Here is a 25153-nt window from a genome sequence, read left to right as displayed (position 1 = left end):
AATAAAAGGTAAAAATAAAATCCATTTATTTGTTTGTTTGTTTATTGTCCAGGGGTACAATCCTTAAGATTCTTATATTTATTCATTGACTGAATGGGATTTCTTTGGTTTTATAGGAATTCTTTTCAAAGAAGTCAGATTGTTCCTTATTTATGTTTGGCTCCCATAATAAGAAGCGACCAAATAATCTAGTAATAGGTAAGTGTCATTTAGCTTTTAGTATTTTTATTTATAGGGACACTTCAGTGGTGATGATGTTGAGGACTCGGGGGTAACTAATAAGCTCCAAACTAGTACAGTGATATCTTGAGATATGAGCAGAACAATATACGAGTTTTTCTTAACATATGAGCTGCGACTTGGTTAGTATTTTTGTTCGAGATCCGAGCAAAATTCCAAGGTAAAAGTCGTGACTCGAGAAGCTGCTGCTAGTTGGCACGTTGGCACACGGGTCCAGTATCAGCAGCACAACACCAGCATCTCGTTCTTTCTCACATGTTACCCACAGAACCAAGTCGAATCTTGTGTGCTGTACTCGTTCTTGCATCATTTTTGCATTTTTTACTAACCTTTTTTGTGTGCTATCATGGGGCCGAAGAAAGTGAGTGTAAAGGACAGTGATGAGAAGAAGAAGAGAATGATGTTGATAGAAGTAAGCAAGAAATAATAGAAAAACATGAGCGTGGCATATGAGTGATTGAACTGGCAAGGCTGTACGACTACAATACGTCTACAATCTGTATCATCCTTAAACAAAAGGATGCCATCAAAAGCGCAAATCCAGCGAGAGGAACTACAGTTCTGTCCCAATTAAGGACAAATATCCATGAAGAAATGGAGAAGCTTCTGCTGGTGTGGGTGAAAGAGAAAGAGCTGGCAGGAGATACAGTGACAGAGACTGTAATATGCGAAAAGACGTATTATTTACGGCGACTTGAAGAAGAAAGAACCATCAACCTCAAAAGAGGCAGCAGAATATACGTTTAAGGCAAGTCACGGTTGGTTTGAAAATTTCAAGAAGAGATCTGGCATCCACTCAGTGGTGAGGCATGGTGAAGCTGCGAGTGCTGACGTTAAGGCAGCTGAGGAGTACATTGCACGTTTTGCTGCACCTATCACAAAGGAAGGCTACATCCCCCAACAAGTGTTCAACTGTGACGAAACAGGATTCTTTTGGAAAAAAATGCCCTGGAGGACTTTCATCACTGCAGAGGAGAAGAAGCTGCCAGGCCATAAACCCATGAAGGACCGTCTGACCCTCGCATTGTGTGCAAATGCTAGCAGTGACTTTAAAGTAAAGCCACTGTTAGTGTATGATTCTGAAAATCCTCGAGGCTTTAAGACTCACAAGATTCTTAAAGAGAAACTGCAGGTTATGTGGCGCGCCAATGCTAGGGCATGGGTTACGCAGCAGTTTTTTATTGAATGGGTAAATCTCATCTTTGGTCCTGCAGTGAAGAAATATCTTTAAGAAAATAAACTCCCGATGAAAGCATTACTAATCCTTGAAAATGCTCCAGCCCACCCACCCGGTCTTGAAGATGACATTCTCGATGAGTTCAAATTCGTGAAAATCCTCTACCTCCCACCCAGCACGACTTCAATCTTGCAACCTATGGATCAGCAGGTCATTTCCAACTTTAAAAAGCTTTACACAAAGCACTTGTTCCGCTGCAGCTTTGAGGTGACAGAATACAAATCTAACCCTTCGAGAGTTTTGGAAAGATCACTACATCATGATATGTTTGTGCATTATTGACTTGGCATGGCAAGAGGTTACAAGAAGAACCTTGAACTCAGCATGGAAAAAGTTATGGCCTGATGTTGTTGCAGACAGGGACTTCGAAGGATTCAAACCAGAGACCGAGACTGAAGTAGAAGCGTTGGAGGAGATTCTGTCCCTCGGAAAGTCGATGGGTCTGGAGGTAGATGAGGGTGAGATAAACAAGCTTGTCGAGGAACATGAGGTAGAACTCTTAACTGAGGAGTTGAAGGAGCTACAGATGATGCAACATACAGAGCTTCTGCAAGAGATTAGTAGTGAGGAGGAGGTAGCGTCGGAGGAAGTGATTTCTACAAGTGAAATTAAAGACATGCTGGCAATGTGTGAGAAGCTTTCAAGTTTCCTTGAAAAGAAACACCCCAGAAAAAGTTTCAACTGATCGTGCTTCAGCACTTTTTAATGACACTTTTTTGTCACATTTCGGTAACATTTTAAAAGGCAGGCAAAAGCAAATCTCTTTGGATAGATTTTTATTCAAAAGTCCTGCAAGTGAAAGTGCCAAAAGTGCAGCCAAAAAGGCAAAAACAGGTGTTGATTAAATGAAAAATATTGTATACGTAATGTTAAGCTTAGGTTAAGTTTAAAGTTAAGAAAGTGCATTATTTTGCCTGACCAGGTAGTTGTGCAGTGGATAGAGCCTCCGACTGGGATGTGGATGACCCAGGTTCGAGACCCCGAGGTCGCCAGCTTGAGTGTGAGCTCATCTGGTTTGAGCAAGGCTCCACCAGCTTGAGCCCAAGGTCGATGGCTCAAGCAAGGGGTCACTCGGTCTACTGTAGCCCCCTGATCAAGGCACATATGAGAAATTAATCAGTGAACAACTAAAGTCCACAACGAAGAATTGATGTTTCTCATCTCTCTCTTCCTTCCTGTCTGTCCTTATCTGTTTCTCTCTCTGGCTCTCTCTGTCTCTCCCACATGAAAAAGTAAAAAAAAAAGAAAATGCATTTTTTTTTCAATTAAGTTTTTGTGGTTTCATTTTAAGTAAAGAAAGTGCAGTTTTACTTTTGTTTAAAGTAAAGAAAATGCAGTTTTAGTTTACATTTAGTGTTAAGAAAGTGCAGTTTTAGTTTATGTGTCTACAGTGCCTGCATCCCTTCCTCTCTCTCTCCTCTGTCATTTACCTCTGTTAGCTGCACTCGTCTGTCTCCAAGGTAAGAATACAATACTAAATAACACTTTTTTCTTTTATTTCATATATTTTTTTATGCATTGGTAAAGTATACATGTGTGTTTCTTAATTGAAAACATGTCTTTTCTGCCTGACCTGTGGTGGCGCAGTGAATGGGGTGTCGACCTGGAGCGCTGAGGTTGCTGGTTCGAGACCCTGGGCTTGCCTGGTCATAGCACATATGGGAGTTGATGCTTCCTGCTCCCCCCTTTCTCTTTCTGCTCTCTTCTCTCTAAACTGAATAAAATATTTTTTTAAAAAATACATGTCTTTTCATAATTTAGGATGGTTTGGGGATGTTTCACAGGGCTGGAACGGATTAAATCTATTTCAGTTATTTTAAGTGGGAGAAATTTGTTTGATATACGAATTGACTGACTTATGAGCTCGGTTACAGAACGAATTCAACTCATATCTCAAGAGACCACTGTATATTTTTTTTGTAACTTGGAATAAAATTTTCTGTCTTCTAGCCTTCAGGTAAAGAAAGAATAGGCATCTAATTATTTCCCTACCTCAAGTTATAGATATTTTTCTAATATAAAACATACACATCACCCTTGCCAGATAGCTTGGTTGGTTGGAGCATCACCCTGATGTGCAAATGTTGTGGGTTTGATCTCCGATCAGGGCACATATAGAAAAAGATTGATGTTTCCATTTCTTCCTCTCTCTCTCTCCCTCTTTCCTCTCTCTCTAAAATCAATAAATTTAAAATATATGTATATATCCTAAATTAGTATTAGAGTTAGGGAAAAACAAAGAACATTGCATTTCTACTTGCGTAGATTAGTCTTTCCCCAATAAATATCTGTTTAATGCATACACTTGGGGGAAAGAACCTTTGCCTGGGTGGTCTGAGACCTGGTGTGGTGTGTTCAATGGCTTAGGCAAGCAAACTCGTTACCCTCTGGGCCTTCATTTACTCTTCTGTAAAATAGAGGAATTGGCTAAATGACATCTACTATACTTTTCCAGGACCAAGATTGCAACAGTCTATCCTAGGTAGTATTGAAAATGTAAAGAAGATGAGACGTTTGAAGGTATAAGGAGAAAGAAAAGAGGCAGGTATTAGGATGTTTTAAACATTGAAGATAAGCTGTTTGGGATAAATGAATGCTTAAATGAGAATGTATTTTTCTTCTAGGTCGTATGTATGACTATCATGTGCTGGATATGATTGAGTTAGGTATTGAGAACTTTGTCTCTCTAAAAGATATTAAGGTAAGATACTGATAAAAATAAACGTTTTATAATGTTGCTCCTGGGCAATAGTGACATCTTGTGGTAAAAAGTGTTGATACAGTTTTGTAGCTTAAATAAGAAGAGAACTTTGTTTTTATACTAGTGTACACTTAAGATAAAAGCACAATTTTATTTTACCTTTAGTTTAAAAAGAGAAATATATTTATAGCATATAACACGTGTGTCTTCTGGCAGTTAGACTTCAGAATGGATTCTAGCACTTGTCGGGGCCCCTGGTTTATGCTATCCTCTCCCTCTGAGTTATCATAGTACCTATTTTATGGAACTACAGAAATACTAGAATTTTCAAAGCAAGCCCAGTTCAAAACCTAAGAAGCTTTAACTGATCAGTGTTTTGGCTATTAGCCACCAAATTGCTAGTTCAGTCCTTCCCTGAAGGACTTGCATCTTTGTGTCTTTTTTTTTTTTTTCCAGGGACAGAGAGAGATCAGAGATAGGGACAGACAGACTGGAACGGAGAGAAATAAGAAGCATCAATTATCAGTTTTTCGTTGGGACTCCTTAGTTGCTCATTGATTGCTCTCATATGTGCCTTAACCGTGGGCCTTCAGCAGACCGAGCAACCCCTCGCTTGAGCCAGCGACCTTGGGTCCAAGCTAGTGAGCTTTGCTCAAGTCAGACTAGCCCACACTCAAGCTGGCGACCTCAGGGTCTCGAACCTGGGTCCTTCCGCATCCCAGTTCGACGCTCTATCCACTGCGCCACAGCCTGGCCAGGCTTTGTGTCTTTTTTGTTTGAATGGGATTATGAAATAGAAAGTAGTAAGTAGTCTTAGAATGCCAAGAAAACTCCTAATTCAGTTCCTGGGCACAAATTGGGCTTCTGTTCTCTCAGAACTCTGCTTGCTTTATTTATTTTAAGTAGTATAAAATATATCACAATTTCTTGGGATATTTATTTTAAAATTTGTATATAATTTATAAGAATTTCCTTTTTTTTCTTTGTTGAAAACAAAGGTTAGTATTATAGTATTTTTAATATATCATATCATAGTATTTACATTAGTATTTAAAATTTTTAGTACCGTTCAGGCTACTGGAATAACCTTTTTCTGTTGTAGTTTCTTCTAGTTCAGGGTTTTTACATTGTGAGAAATAACAGTGATCTGTGTGATAAGAACCCTTTTTGCATAACTTATTCAGTTATATTTTTATGATGTGTATACTGGGTCCTGACTTAAAATAATATTTTTTATTACTGTGCATTATAGTCAGGATGGTTTGAAAGCCAAAGTTATAATTGGTTGGTGTGGTCTCACTTTCTCTTAGTAATTACCATATTTTTCGCTCCATAAGACACACTTTTTCCCCCAAAAGTGGAGGGGAAAATGCCCATGCATCTTATGGAATGAAAAATACGGTATTTTATTAAATATTTTAACACACCATTTGGTTCAGGATATTTTTTTTCTTATTTTCCTCCATAAAACCCTAGGTGTGTCTTATGGTCAGGTGAGTCTTATGGAGTGAAAAATACGGTAAAGAGCCCCTGTAGGGGTAGGAATAGGAGGGCCAGGTAGGACAGATGGCGTACAGGGAAGCCATTGGATTTGGAAAGTCCACGTAGGCCTTTGATCACACAGATCTTTGGCATACCTCCTAAGGAATAGCAGTTAAGTTGCAGGATTTGGAAGCAGAGAATGCCAACAGGAGTGGTCATGATAAACAGGGAAGCAGCTGGTGACTCCTGGTCCTATGGCAGAGGATGTTTGTTCTTTTTGTCTGGCTTTTTGTTGTTTGTTTTTTTGTCAATTTGAATAATCCTTAATTGTCAGAGCGGAGGTACTAGAAGCAGTGGGAAGCTCAGACCAACAGCCGTTTACCTTCCTCTGTAAATTAATCTTTCAGTTAAAAAATTTTTTTCTATTTAATTTTCTTTGGTAGCTTTTCAGTTTAAGTCCTCTTATTACTTATATTACATTCTTCTTGGTATAGAAAATCCAGAACTGGATAAAATACTTTTTTTGGTAAGAGCTTTATCCCTGCTGAGTGAGGATTAGCTCATACTTTCTATAGCTTGTATAAAATTATATTGGTTCTCATGTGAATAATTAGTTGGTAGTTTAATTAGGTTTCATTTAAAAATACTACATATTATGCAGTAACACTAGGAAAGGAACAGTAGTACAAATAATTCAAGTACATTTATTTTGACTTTGGCTGTTAGAGGGCTGTGTTTGTTTTATAGTGAATTTAGCTTTTTGTTTTAGTCTTTGCATAGAATAATGTTAAGTAGCTTATATCATTTCTCTGACCATTTATTAATTTGGCAATGTGAGGGAGTGGGGTGAAAATTAGTTTTAGTGTAAAAATCTGTAAATTGAAAAATTCCCAACTCTGGTTTTAAACCTAAAATCAGTATTCACAGACATAGGTTAGGGTAATTTAAAAAAATCTGAAAATGAATCATTACAGATAAGTATCAACTACTTTAAAATCAGCATATAAGCAATTTATATGCTGATTTTACAAAATTACTTCTTTTTATTTCATAGAATAGTAAATGCCCTGAGGGAACAAAACCCATGTTAATATTTGCTGGTAGTGATTTTGATGTAACGGAAGACTACAGAAGACTAAAAAGTCTTCTTATTGGTAAGTGTCTTAATACTTATTATCAGGTAAGCAATCTAATAGTGTCATTGGTAGCACTTTGCCACTTCACTCTAGGAATACTGCTTTTTATTTTTCATCTCTTTTCTTTCTTTTCTTTTCATTGTTTTCTTTATTCCCCACTAGCAGGAGAGAGTTAAAGGGATGTTACACTTCATAGATCATTATTATTTTTTTGACCAGTTATTAATTTGGCAACATTTTATAAAATGCTTGCACTCATCTCCTGGTTATTGACATTAAGTTAAATTTAGAAAATTAAGAGCCTTGACCAGATAGCTCAGCTGGTTAGCACAGCAGCCCACAGTGCAGAGATTGCTGCTTTGATCCCCAGTCAGGTTACATATAGGAGCAGATCAGTGTTTCTGTCTCATTCTCTCTCTCTAAAATCAATACAGTAAACATTAAAAAAAGAAGAAAATTAAAAAGTTAGATTTTCAAGGTAGCTATACACCTTTCACTTTCCATTCAAACCTCTACTAGTTTTTCTTAATCTGATATATAAGGCTTTTCATGTTAAAACTTGTTTTTTTTTTTCTTTTTTTTTGTATTTTTCTGAAGCTGGAAACGGGGAGAGACAGTCAGACAGACTCCCGCATGCGCCCGACAGGGATCCACCCGGCACGCCCACCAGAGGCGACGCTCTGCCCCTCCGGGGCGACCAGAGCCACTCTAGCGCCTGGGGCAGAGGCCAAGGAGCCATCCCCAGCGCCCGGGCCATCTTTGCTCCAATGGAGCCTCGGCTGCAGGAGGGGAAGAGAGAGACAGAGAGGAAGGGGGGGCGGTGAAGAAGCAAATGGGCGCCTCTCCTATGTGCCTTGGCCGGGAATCGAACCCAGGTGCCCCACATGCCAGGCCGACGCTCTACCGCTGAGCCAACTGGCCAGGGCCTAACTTGCTTTCTTGATCTCCCCCAATTTTCTTCCTTTCTTTTTCATTAAAAGTGGTTTTTTAAAAGTACATTATGCATATTCCCATTGTTCTTTTCTGATTTCATTCATTTATCAGGTTTATTCTATTCTTGCAAATTTCATTTTTCCAGGAAATTCTCAGTGACCTCTCCAACTCCTTTTATTTCATTATTATCATAAGTGTCGGATATATACTAGGTACTTTACATATACTGCTTCATTTTAAAATACTTTGTAAGGTTTTTTTTTATAGGTGACTTATTAGTGAACTATGCTAGTTCCTAATGATTTATGTGATGACTACATTCTTTCCTATGGGTTCACAAGTCACCTTAAAATTCAGTGTGCAGTTATTTTCATTGTCTGCAATTGGCACTAACTTTACCAGTTTTACACCACTTTTTCTCCCCTTTTTGAAAAGCTTATGTGATTGTTCTCCGTGATTCCCCCCCCCCTTTTTTTAGAGAGACAAACATATAGGAAGGGAGAGATGAGAAGCATCAATTCATAGTTGTGTCACCTTAGTTGTTCGTTGATTGCTTTCTCATATGTGCCTTGACTGGGGGCTACAGCCAGCAACCATGAGGTCATGTCTATGACCCTGTGCTCAAGCCAGAGACCCCATGTTCAAGCCAACGACCTGCTCACAGTTCCAGGCCAACCCTGTATTTACTGCGCCACTGCCTGGTCAGGCTACATGATTTCTTAAATGTTACTGATACTCAATATTCTGCAGTCACATCTACCAGCTGTTTTCTAACTCTGGAAAGAAATTAGTTTACACCTAGAGACACAAATGCCTCTGATACTCGGCAGCCTTATCTCAAGTTTAAATTTATTTCATTTGAGCTTTTCTTGCATCACTCTTACAAGCTAGGCCATGTACTTTCTTTTTTTCTTTTTTTTAATTAAGATTTTCTTTATTGATTTTAGAGAGAGGAGGTAGAGAGAGAAAGGGAGGGAGAAATGGGAAACTTCTTTCATGTGCCTTGACCAGGCAAGCCAGGGGTTTCAAACCAGCAACCTCAGCGTTCAAGGCTGTTGCTCTATCTACTGCACCACACAGGCCAGGTTCTAGGCCATGCGCTTTTTTGGTTACCCTTCTTTTGGATCTTTATATTTTTCCCTAGATCACTTTTAAAAAGTTGGTGAGATTTTTTTTTTTTTTTTTTTTTGTATTTTTCTGAAGCTGGAAACAGGGAGAGACAGTCAGACAGACTCCCGCATGCGCCGGACCGGGATCCACCCGGCACGCCCCGGCGACGCTCTGCCCACCAGGGGGCGATGCTCTGCCCCTCCGGGGCGTCGTTCTGCCGAGACCAGAGCCACTCTAGCGCCTGGGGCAGAGGCCAAGGAGCCATCCCCAGCGCCCGGGCTATCTTGCTCCAATGAAGCCTTGGCTGTGGGAGGGGAAGAGAGAAACAGAGAGGAAGGAGGGGGGGGGGGTGGAGAAGCAAATGGACGCTTCTCCTGTGTGCCCTGGCCGGGAATCGAACCCGGGTCCCCCGCACGCTAGGCCGATGCTCTACCACTGAGCCAACCGGCCAGGGCCGGAAGTTAAGTTTTTAATACAAATATGAAGTAAGGCTGCTGACTTCTGGTTTATGTTTTCTGTTCAAATGAAATAAAGTAGAACAGTAGGGAAAGAGATTTTTTTTTTTTTTTTTTTTTTTACAGAGGCAGAGAGAGAGTCAGACAGAGGGACAGACAGACAGGAAAGGAGAGAGATGAGAAGCATCAATCATTAGTTTTTCATTGCGTGTTGCAACACCTTAGTTGTTCATTGATTGCTTTCTCATATGTGCCTTGACCGCAGGCCTTCAGCAGACCAAGTAACCCCTTGCTGGAGCCAGCGACCTTGGGTTCAAGCTGGTGGGATTTGGCTCAAACCAGATGAGCCCGCGCTCAAGCTGGCGACCTCAGGGTCTCGAACCTGGGTCCTCTGCATCCCAGTCCAACGCTCTATCCACTGCGCCACTGCCTGGTCAGGCAGGAGAGAGATTTTTATCAGGGCTTTCTTCCTCCTAGGAAGGTGTGTGTGTAAGAGCGAGAGAGAAATCTGTTGTCTATGTGTGATATATAGTCTTTGAATATTTTCTTCCAGTCTGTGGCTTCCCTTTTTGTTTTGACAGTATCGTCCAAAGAGCAGAACTATTTAATTTTGTGAAGTCTCTTTCATACCTTTTTGTCTCTATTGATATGTTCTTACTGTTTGTTTAAGGAACCTTTTCTTATCCTAAGATTGTAAAGATTCTTTTCTTACATTTTCTTTTTTTTTTTTAATTTTTATTTATTTATTTCAGAGACAGAGCGAGAGGCAGAGAGAGGGATAGACAGGGACAGACAGACAGGAACGGAAAGAGATGAGAAGCATCAATCATCAGTTTTTCATTGCAACACCTTAGTTGTTCATTGATTGCTTTCTCATATGTGCCTTGACTGTGGGCCTTCAGCAGACCGAGTAACCCCTTGCTCCAGTCAGCGACCTTGGGTCCAAGCTGGTGAGCTTTTTGCTCACACCAGATGAGCCCGCACTCAAGCTGGCGACCTCGGGGTCTCAAACCTGGGTCCTTCCGCGTCCCAGTCCGACGCTCTATCCACTGTGCCACCGCCTGGCCAGGCTCTTACATTTTCTTTTTGATGTCTTTTTTTCTTTTTTTTTACAGAGTGAGACAGACAGGACAAGAAGGGAGAGAGATGAGAAGCATCAGTTTATAGTTGTGTCACTTTAGTTGTTCATTGATTGCTTCTCATGTGCCTTGACTGGGAGGCTGGACCCCTTGCTCAGGCCAGCAATCTGGGTCTCAAGCCAGCCCCTGCACTCAAGCTGGATGAGCCCACATTCAAGCTGGTGACCTCAGGGTTTTGAACCTGAGACCTCAGCATCCCAGGTCGACACTCTGTCCACTGAGCCACCACTGGTCAAGCCTTCTTGAAGTCTTAATCATTTTACATTTACATTTAGGTTTGTGATCTATTTAAAAAAACATTTTTTTAAATTTATTCATTTTAGATAGGAGAGAGAGAGAGAAGGAGGGGAGGAGCAGGAAGCATCAACTCCCATATGTGCTTTGACCAGGCAAGCCCAGGGTTTCGAACCAGCAACCTCAGTGTTGCAGGTCAACACTTTATCCATTGCGCCACCATAGGTCAGGCTGTGATCCATTTTGAATTAATTTTTGTGCATGGTGTGTAAGGGTCAATATTCTTAAAACTTTCTACTTTTATTTTTTGTTTTTCTTCTTAAGAACTTATGGAAAAAGCACATATGCCTGTAAGTTTTGTGTTACAAAAGCTGTTTCAGGGGAGATTGAATGTATGTATCTCATTCCCCAGAACAATTCTGACTTCAGTAAGTCTCCACAGCAAGAAGCAGGGCTTTATTAATGAGGCCACTTAAAGAGAGTCAGGTTTTGGCAAAATAATGAGAAAGCTATTTATTAATTATAGTCAAACTTTAAATCAGCCTGACCAGGCAGTGGTGCAGTGAAGGGAGCGTTGGCAAGGTACAAAACCTTGAGGTTGCCAGCTTGAGTTCAGGGTTGCTGGCTTGAGGGTGGGACGTAGGCATGACCCCATGGTTACTGGCTTAAAGCCCAAGGTTGCTAGCTTGAGCCCAAGGTCACTGGCTTGAGCAAGAGGTCCCTGACTCAGCTGGAGTCCCCAGTCAAGGCACATATGAGAAAGCAATCAATGAACAACTAAGGTGCTGCAACAAAGAATTGATGCTCCTCATTTCTCTCCTTTCCTGTCTGGCTTTCTCTATCTGTTTTTATCCCTGTCTCTCTCTCACCAAAAACAATGACAACAACAACAAAAAAACTAGAATACCTTGAAAAAGTACATACTTGGTTCATAAAAATATTCCTGAGGAGTTTTTGTTTAGTGGAGTAGGGAAGGGTGGTGTATACATGTGCGTGCATATTAGTGCTGTGATTTTCTTCTAGTTAACCATAAGAAAAGCAAAGAAAAGCAAACAAAAGAGATTTGCGGGTCCCATCTTATGAGCTAATGGGAAGAGGGAAGGAAAATGTTGGGTAGCTACAGATTGGGGCGGAATGGATTTCCTGTTGACTATATCACCTGCTTTCGGTCAGCTCTTCCTAAGTAATTAAGTTGGATAAACTTATGTATAAGTTTTTCTTTTCTTTTTTTTTTTTTTGTATTTTTCTGAAGCTGGAAACGGGGAGAGACAGTCAGACAGACTCAGACAGGCTCTGCCCACCAGGGGGCGATGCTCTGCCGCGACCAGAGCCACTCTAGCGCCTGGGGCAGAGGCCAAGGAGCCATCCCCAGCGCCCGGGCCATCTTTGCTCCAATGGAGCCCCGGCTGCGGGAGGGGAAGAGAGAGACAGAGAGGAAGGAGGGGGGGGGGTGGAGAAGCAAACGGGCACTTCTCCTATGTGCTCTCGCCAGGAATCGAACCCGGGTCCCCCGCACGCCAGGCCGACGCTCTACCGCTGAGCCAACCGGCCAGGGCTAAGTTTTTCTTATTAAATGTTATTCTTGTGTTTCCATTTATCCTCCTTGGTGTTCAGTCCTCTTAGCAGTAAAATGAAGGGACCAAACTTAATTGCTGTTTTCCACATTTCTTTCATTTATGTGCTGCCTTCATAACTTTAAGCAGATCCATGAATTAGTATCTATAGTGTTGTTCACTGGGGATTTTTCTTTAATTCTTTTTTTTAAAAGCAAACTTTATGCCTCAACCATGAGTAAAAAAATGTTATATGATAACATAAATAATATATAGTAACTATCTGTTTGTACATAATTTAAAATCATCTCACATGTCACTAAAGGTATAATTATCAGTGTGTGGAAAAAACAGCCTAATCACTGATGTTGGTTCTTTCCTGCCTTTAAGAGTATTGTCTGTTATTCTTTGCTCATATAATTGAGAATTCTTTTTTTTTTTTTTTTTGTATTTTTCCTAAGTGAGAAGCGGGGAGGCAGACAGACAGACTCCTGCAAGTGCCTAACCGGTATCCCGCTGGCATGCCCACCAGGGGGTAATGCTCTGCCCATCTCGGGCGTTGCTCCATTACAACCGGAGCCATTCTAGCGCTTGAAGTGGAGGCCGTGGAGCCATCCTCAGCTCCTGGGCCAACTTTGGTCCAATGGAGCCTTGGCTGTGGGAGAAGAAAAGAAAGAGAGAGAAAGGAGAGAGGGGAAGGGGTGGAGAAACAGATGGTCGCTTCTCCTGTGTGTGCTGGCCAGAAATTGAACCTGGGACTTGCACACGCTGGGCCAACGCTCTACCGCTGAGCCGGCTGGCCAGGGCTTAATTGAGAATTCTTGTTAGATTTTTCTTACTTGTTGGCTTTTGCCATAAAACAAAGTCTCATCTGATTTACTAGTCAGTGTTGTAATAGCTATTTTTATAGAAATTTGCCATCTTAACCTACCTGTCTTATAGGTTAAGATTTGATGTCTTGATAGTTAATATCCATGATAAATATGACACACTTCTATGCTGAGCATTGGCTTAGTGGAAGTACTTCAAAACTGAAAACTTAAAATGGCTTAGTAAACTAAACAGAGAAGTAAGATCATGAGATTAGTAGAGGGTTGGGATGGAGCAGTCATTTTTCAGGGGTTTGTTTTATACTATCTTGTCTTTTTAGATAAGTGTGCAAAACAGCTTTTAGAATACACCTCTTTGTAACTGAATTTTAAAATTATGTTAGTTTATTATTTTTAAAACAATCTAATATTTTCTTTTAGATTTTTTCAGAGGCCCCACAGTATCAAATATCCGCCTGGCTGGTTTAGAGTATGTCCTGCACTTCACTGCACTGAATGGGAAGATATACTTTCGAAGCTATAAGTAAGTGCCTTTCTTAGCATGTTTTTATTAATCCCATGGTTAGCATTTTAGTGTGACTGGTTATATAGAGCTCAGACTTAGAATTGATGTTGGGCCAAAAGTTTATTTAGAGAGTTTGCAGAATAGCAGTGGCACAGCTGTTCTGTTCTGATTCTCAAGTCTGTCATTCCTCTATCAACTTGTCTAAAACCCTGCTTCCCAGGGCCCTGGGACATCTAACACTGCACTCCCTCTGAGCTTAGAACACTAATGCAGTCTTGAACCTCCCTACTTTTATGCAGTATTTCCTGATTTTTCTTGACTAGCTTTAGAGCACCAAGCCACAAGACTTAGGCCAGTCAAAGCAAATCTCAAAACCTAGAGTCTAAAAAATGGAGTCTAAAGGCATAAGAAGATTAAGTGCCTAGATTGATTTTATTTAGCCTAAGCCTTCTACCACTACCCCCACTACAACGTAAATCCTAACATAAATCCTAAGCTGATTTTGTTTTTATTAAAAGACGTAATGACGTGCTACAGTCATGCTTTTTGTATTGATAGAGCCCACGCTTTCCTCGAGAGTACCTTGACTCAGACAAACTGCCTTCCTTTGACTGTCAAATTCAGACTGACATTTTCTTTGAGCTGTGGCCTGGCAGGGCAGCCTGACTCTCCGAGTTAAAAATGTCTTCTGTGCAGCCATTTTTGCACTTCAGCATTTCCCCATGGTTTTATTAATAATTTTGCCTTTGTCTTTACAGTGCCATCCATAGTTGACCAGATTATGTCCAGGAGCATCCAAATGAAACTAAATGTTCACCTCTTTTGTCAAAAATTTCCATCCTTGGCCCTGGCCGGTTGGCTCAGTGGTAGAGCGTCGGGCTGGCATGCAGAAGTCCCGGGTTTGATTCCCTGCCAGGGCACACAGGAGAAGCGCCCATCTGCTTCTCCACCCCTCCCCCTCTCCTTCCTCTCTGTCACTCTCTTCCCCTCCCGCAGCCGAGGCTCCATTGGAGCAAAGATGGCCCGGGCGCTGGGGATGGCTCCTTGGCCTCTGCCCCAGGCGCTAGAGTGGCTCTGGTCGCAACAGAGCAACGCCCCCTGGTGGGCAGAGCGTTGCCGGGGCGTGCCGGGTGGATCCCGGTCGGGCGCATGCGGGAGTCTGTTTGACTGTCTCTCCCCGTTTCCAGCTTCAGAAAAATACAATAATAATAATAATAATAATAATAATTTCCATCCTTGTCTCAGCTGTGTTGAGTCAGAGGTACTCAGTTTTTCTTACCATATGATTAATACCACCACATGTGTTTTTCTGTTTTACTCTCCCTTAAAATAGAAGGAAATGCAATAAAATGTCCACATGACTATAAGAGTAATTAGGGATTTTATAATAATTTTTGGCTTACTGAGCTTGAAAGCTCCCCAAGTCTGTTGTTTGAATTTCCCAGCTTGATTTTTGGCTTTTTAGAGCATATTTTAGGCCCTGTCCGGTTGGCTTAGTGGTAGAGTATCAGCCCGGTGTGTAGATGTTCCGGATTCAATTTTCAGTCAGGGCACACAAGAGAGGTGCCCATCTGTTTCTCTACCCTTCCTCCTTTTCTTTCTTACTATTTCTCTGTTCCCCTCCCACAGCCAAGGCTCCATTGGAGAAAAGTTGGCCCGGGTGCTAAGGGTGGCTCTATGGCCTCTGCCTCAGGCGCTAGAATGGCTCAAGTTGCAACGGAGCAATGCCCCCTAGTGGGCATGCCAGGTGGATCCCGATTGGACACATGCGGGAGTCTTGTCTGTCTGCCTCCCCACTTCTCACTTCAGAAAAATTTTTTAAAAAAGCATATTTTTATTATAAAGTTGGTGTCTCCTATTCAGAGAACAGGAAATAAAAGATGAATAATTACTGATATAAAAATTAGTTTGAAAACTTGTGTTAAGGGGACCCTGAAGATACAAGTAAAATAAACAATAAATTAAGAACTCTGATAATGAACAATTTCACAGAAAGTATCAGAACATGTATTCAGTGAAAAGAAAGATTAATTGGTAAAGACAAAAAGACGCACAGAGAAAATTTTAAAATGGACAAAAAATTAGAAAATCAGCTTGACCAGGTGATAGCGCAATGGATAGAGCATCAACCTGGGATGCCGAGAACCCAGGTTCAAAGCCCTGAGGTCGCCAGCTTGAGCATGGGCTCACCAGCTTGAGTGCAGGGTTGTTACCTCAAGTGTGGGATCATAGACATGATCCCCGTGGTCACTGGCTTGAGCCCAAAGGTTTCTGGCTTGAATCCCAAGATAAATGGCTTGAGCCCAGGGTTGCTGGGATTAGCAACGGTCACTGGCTCAACTGGAGACCCCGGTCTAAGCCTGTATGAAAAGCAATCAGTGAATAACTGAAAGTGCTACAACTACAAGTTGATGTTTCTCATCTCTCTCTCTTCTTTCTGTCTCTATCTCTCTCTCTCTGAAAAAGAAAAAAAAATTAGCAAATCAGACTTGAACAAGGGTAAATTAGCAGAGTAAATATACACATTATTTATCCATTTACCTTAAGAATATAATGTGAAGTCAATATTAGGTTAGCATGGCAGCTCCTATAGTGGAAAAGTTTTCTTTGAATTTTTAAAATCAGAGAACCTACTATAAAATTTTAATTCTAGGTGTTTCATATATGCCTTATAATGTCTATTAGCTATTGATTTGAAATAGAAGCTGGACAGCATGATGATTGAGAGCTGCCACTGGGAAAATTACTGAGCATGTGGATTAGCTTAGCCTCCATGGGCCGTGCCACACTTGGGAGGGGAAGAAAGTTGAGCATCCCCTCTGAGTCTAGTGACCTGTCTCTGGACTGAAGCTCAACCACACGATGTGAGCAGGTCACGTCTCAGGGCCCCTTGGTTTTTATTTGCAGTGTGTAGCAGTACCATTTAGGTAATTCTGCAGTCCCTCCAAAATTGATCCTTTAAGAGGGATAGAGGGTGCAGATAGAGGAGGGAATATGACAAACTTAGAATTGGGTGTTTTGCCTTGTTCATGTGGTGTAAATTACAGTATCTGACTTAGTATGGCTCCTTGGACATGCGTGCAGGCTGCACTGTGCCCTGCCCACTCTTTTACCATGCGCCAGTTCTTAAGTAGCTGGTAAAAGTTAGTTAGGTAATATTCACACACATTATTTGTGAAGGTTAGTAAGGCTTATAAGTGGTTTTGAGCTTAGATGAAAGGAATTCTTAACATGAAAGTACATTAATATAACCTTTGACTTGACCTACTAGGGGACTAAGTCAGTGTTACTGCCCTCTTGTATATCCTATAATAATTACTCCCTAATATCTGAGTGACAAACTCTGTTCCTTGGAGGACTTTATTCACTGGAAGTCCAGAACCATAAATATGAAGCAAAATCTTTATTTTTTTTTCTTCTGAGACAAATTTTTAATAACTTCCACATATGCTTTTGCAGTGGCATTAGTTAGGCTTTATGGAGAGAAGTAAGCAAAACAAGTGTTAGCATACTTTAAAAGTAGACACAACCTACTAAGCAAGGAGTTTAAATAATGAGAACAGAACCTCAGCAGGAGAGGGGGTGTGCAAGGGAGAAAAATAAGGAAAGTACAATATGTAGAAATTACCATTAACATGTCTAATAGCTGGAGCCAATTTGAGAGGGAAGTAACAGTTCTGTTTTTCTTTGTATCACTATATCTCTGCCTCATGCCCCCCCCCCTTTTGAAATTGATTTTAGGGAGAGAGGATTGGGGAGAGAGAGAAACATCAATTTTTGTTGTTCTGTCAATTTATGCATTCATTGGTTGATTCTTTTATGTGCCCTGACCAGGGATTGAACCTGCAACCTTGTTGTATCTGGACAATGTGCTTATCAACTGAGCTACCGGGCCTGGACAGTACCATATGGTCTTGCAGAACTGAATTTAGAGCTTATAGGGAAAACAAAACGAGTTTAGAATCCAGGATGGAGATTAGGGATATGATCTAAAAGTTCTGGGAAATAGATATTTGGTTGGAGATAGGAAAGGCTGGAATTGAAATGTCTGTAGTATTCACGGGGCATATGTTCTAAGACACCCTCGCTTCCCTGCAGGCGCCTGAAACTGAGGATAGATAGCACTGAATCCTCATCAACTTCTTCAACTTGTCCGTTTCTTTATTGGCAGATACAGCCTCTCCAGTAATTTTTATGTTTTTATTCCAACCCTATTCCTAAATCTGTAACCATCCTTTACTTGCAGTAAATGGCTTGGTGTTTGGTGTCACTTGTTTTTGAGGAGCCCTTGCTGAAGTTTTCATACAGGCTTAATGTTTCTGGTGCAACTCAGTGCTGTTAATCAGAACACACTTCTGTTCAAGTCTTCTACCCATGAATATAATGTCTCTTTCCATCTTAACTAAGCACTCACCATGCACAGCGGCCTTCACTTTAGCAGTTTGAAGTAATACAGCAAAACTAGCACAGATTTTTTTTTTCCTTGATCATAATTTCATGGATAGGAAATTCATTCTTATTATAGATCTTAGTAGCAAACTCAATATATGTTTTTTTTTTCTTCTCTTGTCAAAGAAGTTTTACCTTTTCACTTAAAGAAGGTACTTTATACCTTCTCTTTGGCATATCTGAGTTGTCAGCATCACTACTCTTGTAGTTTGGGACCATTATTAAGTGATTAAGGGTGACTTGAACACAAGCACTGCAGTACTGGGACCGTTGATCTGATTACTGAGATGGCTGCTGCGTGACCTGGTGAGGGAGCTTGTACACATGGAGATACTGGACCAAGGGATGATTAACGTCCCAGTCCTGACAGCGCAAGACGGTGTGAACTTTCATCTTGCTACTCAGAACAACGCACAAGTTAAAATTTATGAATGGTTAATTACAGAATATTCCATTTAATATTTACAGACCGTCACTGACCATGGATAACTGAAATCATGGGAAATGAAACCACAGATAAGGGGGACCACTGTATTCTTTATTTATTAAAAATTTTTTTTATTGATTAGAGTGAGAAGGAGAGAAAGAAACACTGATTTGTTATTCTACTTATATATGCTTTCATAGATTGATTCTTGTGTGTGCCATGATGGGGGTTGAACCCACAATCTTGGTGTATCTAGACAAGACTCTTACCAACAGAGCTACCTGGCTAGGGCTTAGAAAACCTTTTTTTTTTTTTTTTTTTTTTTACAGGGACAGAGAGAGAGTGTCAGAGGGATAGATAGGGACAGACAGATAGGAACGGAGAGAGATGAGAAGCATCAATCATTAGTTTTTCGTTGCAACACCTTAGTTGTTCATTGATTGCTTTCCCATATGTGCCTTGACTGCGGGCCTTCAGCAGGCCGAGTAACCCCTTGCTCGAGCCAGCGACCTTGTGTTCAAGCTGGTGGGATTTTTGCTCAAACCAGATGAGCCCGCGCTCAAGCTGGTGACCTTGGGGTCTCAAACCTGGGTCCTCTGCATCCCAGTCCGACGCTCTATCCACTGCGCCACCGCCTGGTCAGGCTAGAAAACTTTTTGATTGAAATTTTATATATAGTTTCCCTGATTTCTTAAGTAATCAATTGAACACATTTTTTCTTTTTTTTTCTTGACAGAGACAGAGAAATGACAGATAAGAACAGACAGGCAGGAAGGGAGAGAGATGAGAAGCATCAATTTTTCGTTGCAGTTCCTTAGTCTCCTTAGTTGTTCATTGATTGTTTTCTCATATGTACCCCAGGGGCTGCAGCAGAGCGAGTGACCCCTTGCTTAAGCCAGTGACTTTGGGCTTCAAGCTAGCAACCTTGGGCTTCAAACCAGTGACCATGGCGTCATGTCTGATCCCACACTCAATCCAGCGACCCCCGTGCTCAAGCTAGTGAGCCTGCTCTCAAGCCAGATGAGCCCACGCTAAAACCAACCAATTACCTTGGAGTTTCAAACCTGGGTCCTCCACGTCCCAGTCCTACACTCTGTCCACTGCACCACCACCTGGATAGGCTGAACACATTTTTTCTTGATGTGTTCATCAAGATACTAATCTTGATCTGAGTTCAGCAGTATAAATATGATTTATTTGGAGATACTGAAAATGTGGATACAAATGCAGAAGTATGTGTGATATGACAGTCAAATGATCACTACCCTGTATGCTTTGAATTAGTTCTTTGGGAAGGTGCCCTGAAACCGCCAGCTTTAGCTTCTAAAATCATTTTCCCTCAGTGAGCCCGAGACAGGTATTTCTCTCTCTCCTCCTGGAACCATGTGAAGAGAGTGGCTGCCTAGACTCTCTTTTAGGCTCTTTTCCCCTGTGCTTGTTCTCTGCAGGTTCCATACTAATACTCATTTATCTTTTAATTTCAGTATTGCTTTTCTTTTATACTTCAGCTCTTTACATATCCTAGGCTGGTGGGTTTCTTTCTTTTTTTTTTTTTTTGTCTTACTCAATTAGGTATAGATTACTGTGTCTGATAGAGCATATTTACCACTGTGACTCTTCCTGCAGCCAGTGAATGCACCTCTCATGGGTGCACTGTATTGGTTGGGCATCTGCGTGTGACGCACTTAAGGCCCAAAGGGCCTGCTAATGAGCATTTGACATGCACTTCATCCCGGTGTTTGCTGCTCTCTTGTGGATTCTTTACTGTGCTTCCCTCTTCTTTTCTTGTGTCACCTGCTGCCTCTCTCACACTCTGGCTTTTGTATGAAAAGGGTGACCTTGTATAAATATACAGTCATTTTTCCCCTCCGTGGAGGTCACTGTAACAAGTTGAGTCAGCTTAGATAATCTTCAGGTCTCTCAGCTATTTTTGTGGTATCACTCATAAACAGAATTTGCTGGTCTCCCCGCCTCCCCACCGTCTCTCTCACGTTTCCAGATCCAGAGCTATTTGGACATGTGGTATCCAGAAAGTTGTGGTAATATTATGATTTTAAAGTTCATTCTAGACTCCAGAGATCAGTAAATGTCTGTGCTATGGAGAAAAGTTGATTCTAAATAGGTCTTAGATAAACAAGGATTTGTTCATCACTTAAACGTAATGTTTCAAAGACCCAATTAAAATTATTTTTATGCTTAAGTAAATCTTATGTAAAATGAAGTCAGATCAAAAGATTCCATTTCTTAGAATTTTTATCTCATTTGCTGTTTCTTAGCAATATTGTAAACTTTTTGTATATATTTTTTTAGTTTTAAAAATATGTGACTCAGCCCTGGCCGGTTGGCTCAGTGGTAGAGCATCGGCCTGGCGTGCAGGAGTCCCGGGTTCAATTCCCGGCCAGGGCACACAGGAGAGGCGCACATCTGCTTCTCCACCTCTCCCCCTCTCCTTCCTCTCTATCTCTCTCTTCCCCTCCTGCAGCCAAGGCTCCATTGGAGCAAAGTTGGCCTGGGCGCTGAGGATGGCTCCATGGCCTCTGCCTCAGGTGCTAGAATGGCCCTGGTCGCAACAGAGCAACGCCCCAGATGGGCAGAGCATTGCCCCCTGGTGGGCATGCTGGGTGGATCCCGGTCGGGTGCATGCAGGAGTCTGTCTGACTGCCTCCCCGTTTCTAAATTCAGAAAAATACAAAAAAAAAAGTGTGAATCAAAGAATACACTTGGCTCAGATATATAAAGTAGTTAAGATGCTTAGCCTTTCTAAAGATTTTATGTCATTTTGTGGAACTGGAAGGCTCTTGGACAAATTTTTTTTTTTTTATAGTGAGAGAAAGAGAGACACAGAGGGACAAACAGGAAGGGAGAGAGATGAGAAGCAACAACTCGTAGTTGTGGCACTTTAGTTGTTCATTGATTGCTTCTCATACATCTTAAGCCATCAACCTTAGGCTTCAAGCCATCAACCTTTGGGCTCAAGACAGCAACCATGGGGTCATGTCTGTGATCCCACGCTTAAGCTGGTGACCTCAAAGTTTCGAACCTGGGTCATCAGTGTCCCGGGTCAATGCTCTATCCACTATGCCACCACCTGATGAGGTGGACAAAAATATTTGATGGGGATAGGATATTTATCAAAGTCTGTGTAATATTTCTTTTTTCATATTTCATGAAGGCTGCTGTTGAAGAAATCTGGTTGCAGAACTCCACGGATTGAATTGGAAGAAATGGGACCCTCACTGGATCTGGTTCTGAGGAGGACACATCTGGCATCAGATGACCTTTATAAGTTATCCATGAAAATGCCAAAGGCCCTCAAGGTATATGACTTGTAGATTGTATATTCCACTCTTTGCAAAAAGGATTTGTGGCATACATTAAAATACATACCTCAAGAGATCCATTTAATATATATAATTAGACTTTCAGAGCCAATAAAAGGAGGAAGAAGCAAATAAGTCAACCATAAAGTATAATAAAAGAGTTGTAGAAACCAGGCATTAAGTGTGGCTGAGAACTTTCTGGTATCTAAGACTGCCAGTTTTCAGCAAAGAGAAGAATTGTTTGGGGCATTGTGAAGAGTGAGGATTCAGAGCACAGGATGTGTAACCCATACTTGCATGAAAATACATTTGGACTTTTAAATGGTTTTAAAAGACAAATAGAGGTGGCATCTCTGGAATGCCAATAAAGATATAATAGTCACAATTCTTGAACCTAAACACAGGAAATTCTCTCAATGCATGTTAAAGGTCAGTGTAGTTTTATTATGTTGCACGTCAAAGTGTGGGGTCTGACAATTTACCTGGGAGTTGTTACAAATACTGAACCTCAGGTCTCACCCTAGGCGTACTGAATTAGAATCTGCATTTTAACAAGAATTGCAAGTGATTTGTATGTACACCTGAGTTTGAGAAGAAAGGTCAATAGTACTATATATATAGACTCTATAGCATTGAAGGGGTGCTCATTGATGGAAATTGTTGATAAGGTAGTTGTACGTTACATTTTTTACCAGTTCATGATAGTAGCGACCATTAAATATATATGTTCTGTTTCATAGCCAAAGAAGAAGAAGAATGTTTCTCATGATACTTTTGGTACAACTTATGGAAGGATTCATATGCAGAAGCAAGACCTAAGCAAACTACAAACTAGGAAAATGAAGGGGTTGAAGAAGCGACCTGCAGAAAGGATAACAGAAGACCAGGAGAAAAAATCAAAGAGAATTAAAAAAAATTGATGAAACTTAGCCAATAAATAGTTTTATTATTTACTTAAAAGGGAAGTATCATGCATTAGTCATTTATAAGATTTTATTATACAATTTTATAATAATTTACCTAAACTATATATATGTATTATGAACAGTAATGTACTATTATCAGGTTGAAAGTAAGCCTCTTGAGAAATTACATGCTGATGTGCCATTTTTTCTCTGTGATATATTTCCCTCTTTTCACCTGCCCTACAAAGTTCCCTATCTTGTTGGGTGGATGAGTGAGGAGGGATCTCCAGAATGCCTTTGGTATCTCAGGGAATTTCCGAGTTAAGCTTTAGATAAGGAAGGAAGCCATGAAAAGTAGCAATGACCCAAAGGAACTGCATACACACTCACTCAGAATGACCTACCTGGAAAGTTAACTCCATCTCCCAGCATATACCTACAACTCAGTTTTCTTTTACTTTTCAGTTATGTTGCTTGAAATTCTACCAGTTAGAGATTAATTGGAGATTTTTTGTGTTATAAAATACAGGCCAAGAGAAATGTCTATTACCTGATTGTGGACATATTACCTTAATATTGATTATTTTAAGAGATTTTGCTACTAAGTGGAGCCCTGCCTTCCTTCTCTGAGAGAAAGGAAATTTTCAGAAGAGTAGAGTGAGAAAGGAGAAAATGGGTAGGATCTGTGCTATCGGGCACTTTAGAGTGCTAGGCCGCTAAAGATCACACAAAGGCCCTGGGTGTTTGCACACTGAGGTGAGTAAGCCAAGGAATTTGTTTTGAAATTTCTATTACATTTTTTTAAAGATTTTATTTATTGATTCTAGAGAGAGGAGAGAGAGAGAAAGGGTGGGGAGGGGCAAAAAGCATCAACTCGTAGTAGCTGCCTCTCGTATGTGCATTGACGGGGCAAGTCTGGGAATTTGAACCAGTGACCTCAGCATTCCAGGTCAATCTTTTATCCTCTGCGCCACCACAGATTAGGCTACTATTTTTTTTTTTTGTAAGCTACTTTATTGAGTTTAATTGGCACACAAGAAAGTGCATATGTATAAATTGTACAATTTGATGTTTTGCCACATGCATATCCTTATAAAACTATGCATTAAAATAGTGAAAATAACAATGATTTCCCAATATTTCTTGATGTTTCTGTATAATTTGCCCTACCTTGCCCCTATTGCAAGCAGTCATTATCTTTTTTTTGTCCCTATATATTAGTTTGCTTTTTTTTAGTATTTTATATATGGAATCATAGAGAATGTGCCCTTCTGAGGAGCAGTTGGGGAGTCTGGCTTCTTTCACTCAATATAATTACTTTGAGACTCATCTATGATGTTATACATATCAATAATAAATAAAGTCACTTCTTGCTCTAACCTGCTGTGATTTCAAGGGGAAAAAAGACATTTATCTGCTATATGAAAAGATTATCATCATCTACTCACACTTATATTATCCTTACTCTTCCTTTTTTTTAAGGCCATCAATCACAGTAGTTTTTATTGTTTGTTTTTTTGGGGTTTTTTTTGAGATTCAATCATTTCTCTTGGAAAAGAGCCTTGAAAAAAAACGAGTTCCAAGAATTTAGAGAAGAAAAATCATTATGTGCTTTGGTCAAATCCATATGTCTTCTAATGTGCTGTCAGTGATGCTCTCAGTTGATTGTATTACCCAGCATTCAAGAGGGATTTTGAAGACTTTCTTATTTTCTAATTGATCTCAATATTCTATTTTCTAGAGTATAACTCTATTTCTCCTTCTCACTTTATCCATCAGCTAGCAGTAAATGTTCCCAAAATCCTTCAGATATGTTTCCTCAATTGAAATCTTGTCAATAGTCATGATTTATATCTTTTTTTCTTTGCATTTTTTTTTCACAAATTAGTCTTTTGGCTTCATCATAATACTGTCTTTCATCCTGGGACTTTCTTCTTTTTTTTTTTTTTTTACTTTCAGGGAAAGGAAAAACATGATGCTTATGGTAAAATATATTCTAATTTATCTGGACTGCCCTTTCCCAATCAAACTCATTTTGCTAATCACTGACTTCTTCCCCCAGTCTTCCCAAGTCCATCCCTTTTGAATTCATATCTGTCTCTTTGTGTTCCCATTTAGTCCTCTTAATTTTATGATAGTTAAGTATGCATAGAATATATTCCTGCGGTCTGTGAGCTTTTGAATGGCAGCCTTGAGTCTTTGAAAATGTTTTGCACCAATGGAATAAATATTATTTCAGGAGCTTCTGTGGCATTCTCCCTTCTCTGAACAAATGCAAAAGGTTCCAGATGACCTTCCCACCACTCCTTATGGACCAATAGGTCTCTTTATAATCAGTTTTTTTCTTCTCTTTCTAAACTTCTTCTTTCTCTGAAGTGACAGATGATTCATATATAGAGGTGAAAAAAAGAGGGCACCAAATTAGTAACAGATGATTGGCTCTATCAAATACCATTTCTGTTTCAATAGGCTGGAGTGTGGTACAGGTTCTGCACTT

The 25153-nt window shown here is 40.5% G+C and overlaps 1 protein-coding gene across 2 annotated transcripts in view; it reads left to right on the top strand.

The window, feature by feature from the left end:
• Nucleotides 1-24035, top strand: part of RPF2 (ribosome production factor 2 homolog) — a 43818-nt gene extending 19783 nt beyond the window's left edge. For both annotated transcript variants that reach the window (XM_066373462.1, XM_066373463.1), the window contains 6 exons: nucleotides 117-198; nucleotides 4102-4178; nucleotides 6715-6814; nucleotides 13471-13573; nucleotides 21604-21748; nucleotides 22492-24035. In XM_066373462.1, coding sequence (XP_066229559.1) covers nucleotides 117-198; nucleotides 4102-4178; nucleotides 6715-6814; nucleotides 13471-13573; nucleotides 21604-21748; nucleotides 22492-22671 — 687 coding nt within the window. In that variant the 3' untranslated portion in view covers nucleotides 22672-24035. The remainder of the gene's footprint in view (nucleotides 1-116; nucleotides 199-4101; nucleotides 4179-6714; nucleotides 6815-13470; nucleotides 13574-21603; nucleotides 21749-22491) is intronic.
• Nucleotides 24036-25153: the final 1118 nt, after the last annotated feature.

This window comes from Saccopteryx leptura, chromosome 3, assembly GCF_036850995.1.
Source record: "Saccopteryx leptura isolate mSacLep1 chromosome 3, mSacLep1_pri_phased_curated, whole genome shotgun sequence".
Classification (NCBI taxonomy): Eukaryota; Metazoa; Chordata; class Mammalia; order Chiroptera; family Emballonuridae; genus Saccopteryx; species Saccopteryx leptura.
Note: the sequence above shows the minus strand (reverse complement) of the source record. Positions and strands in the feature narration are given on the sequence as shown.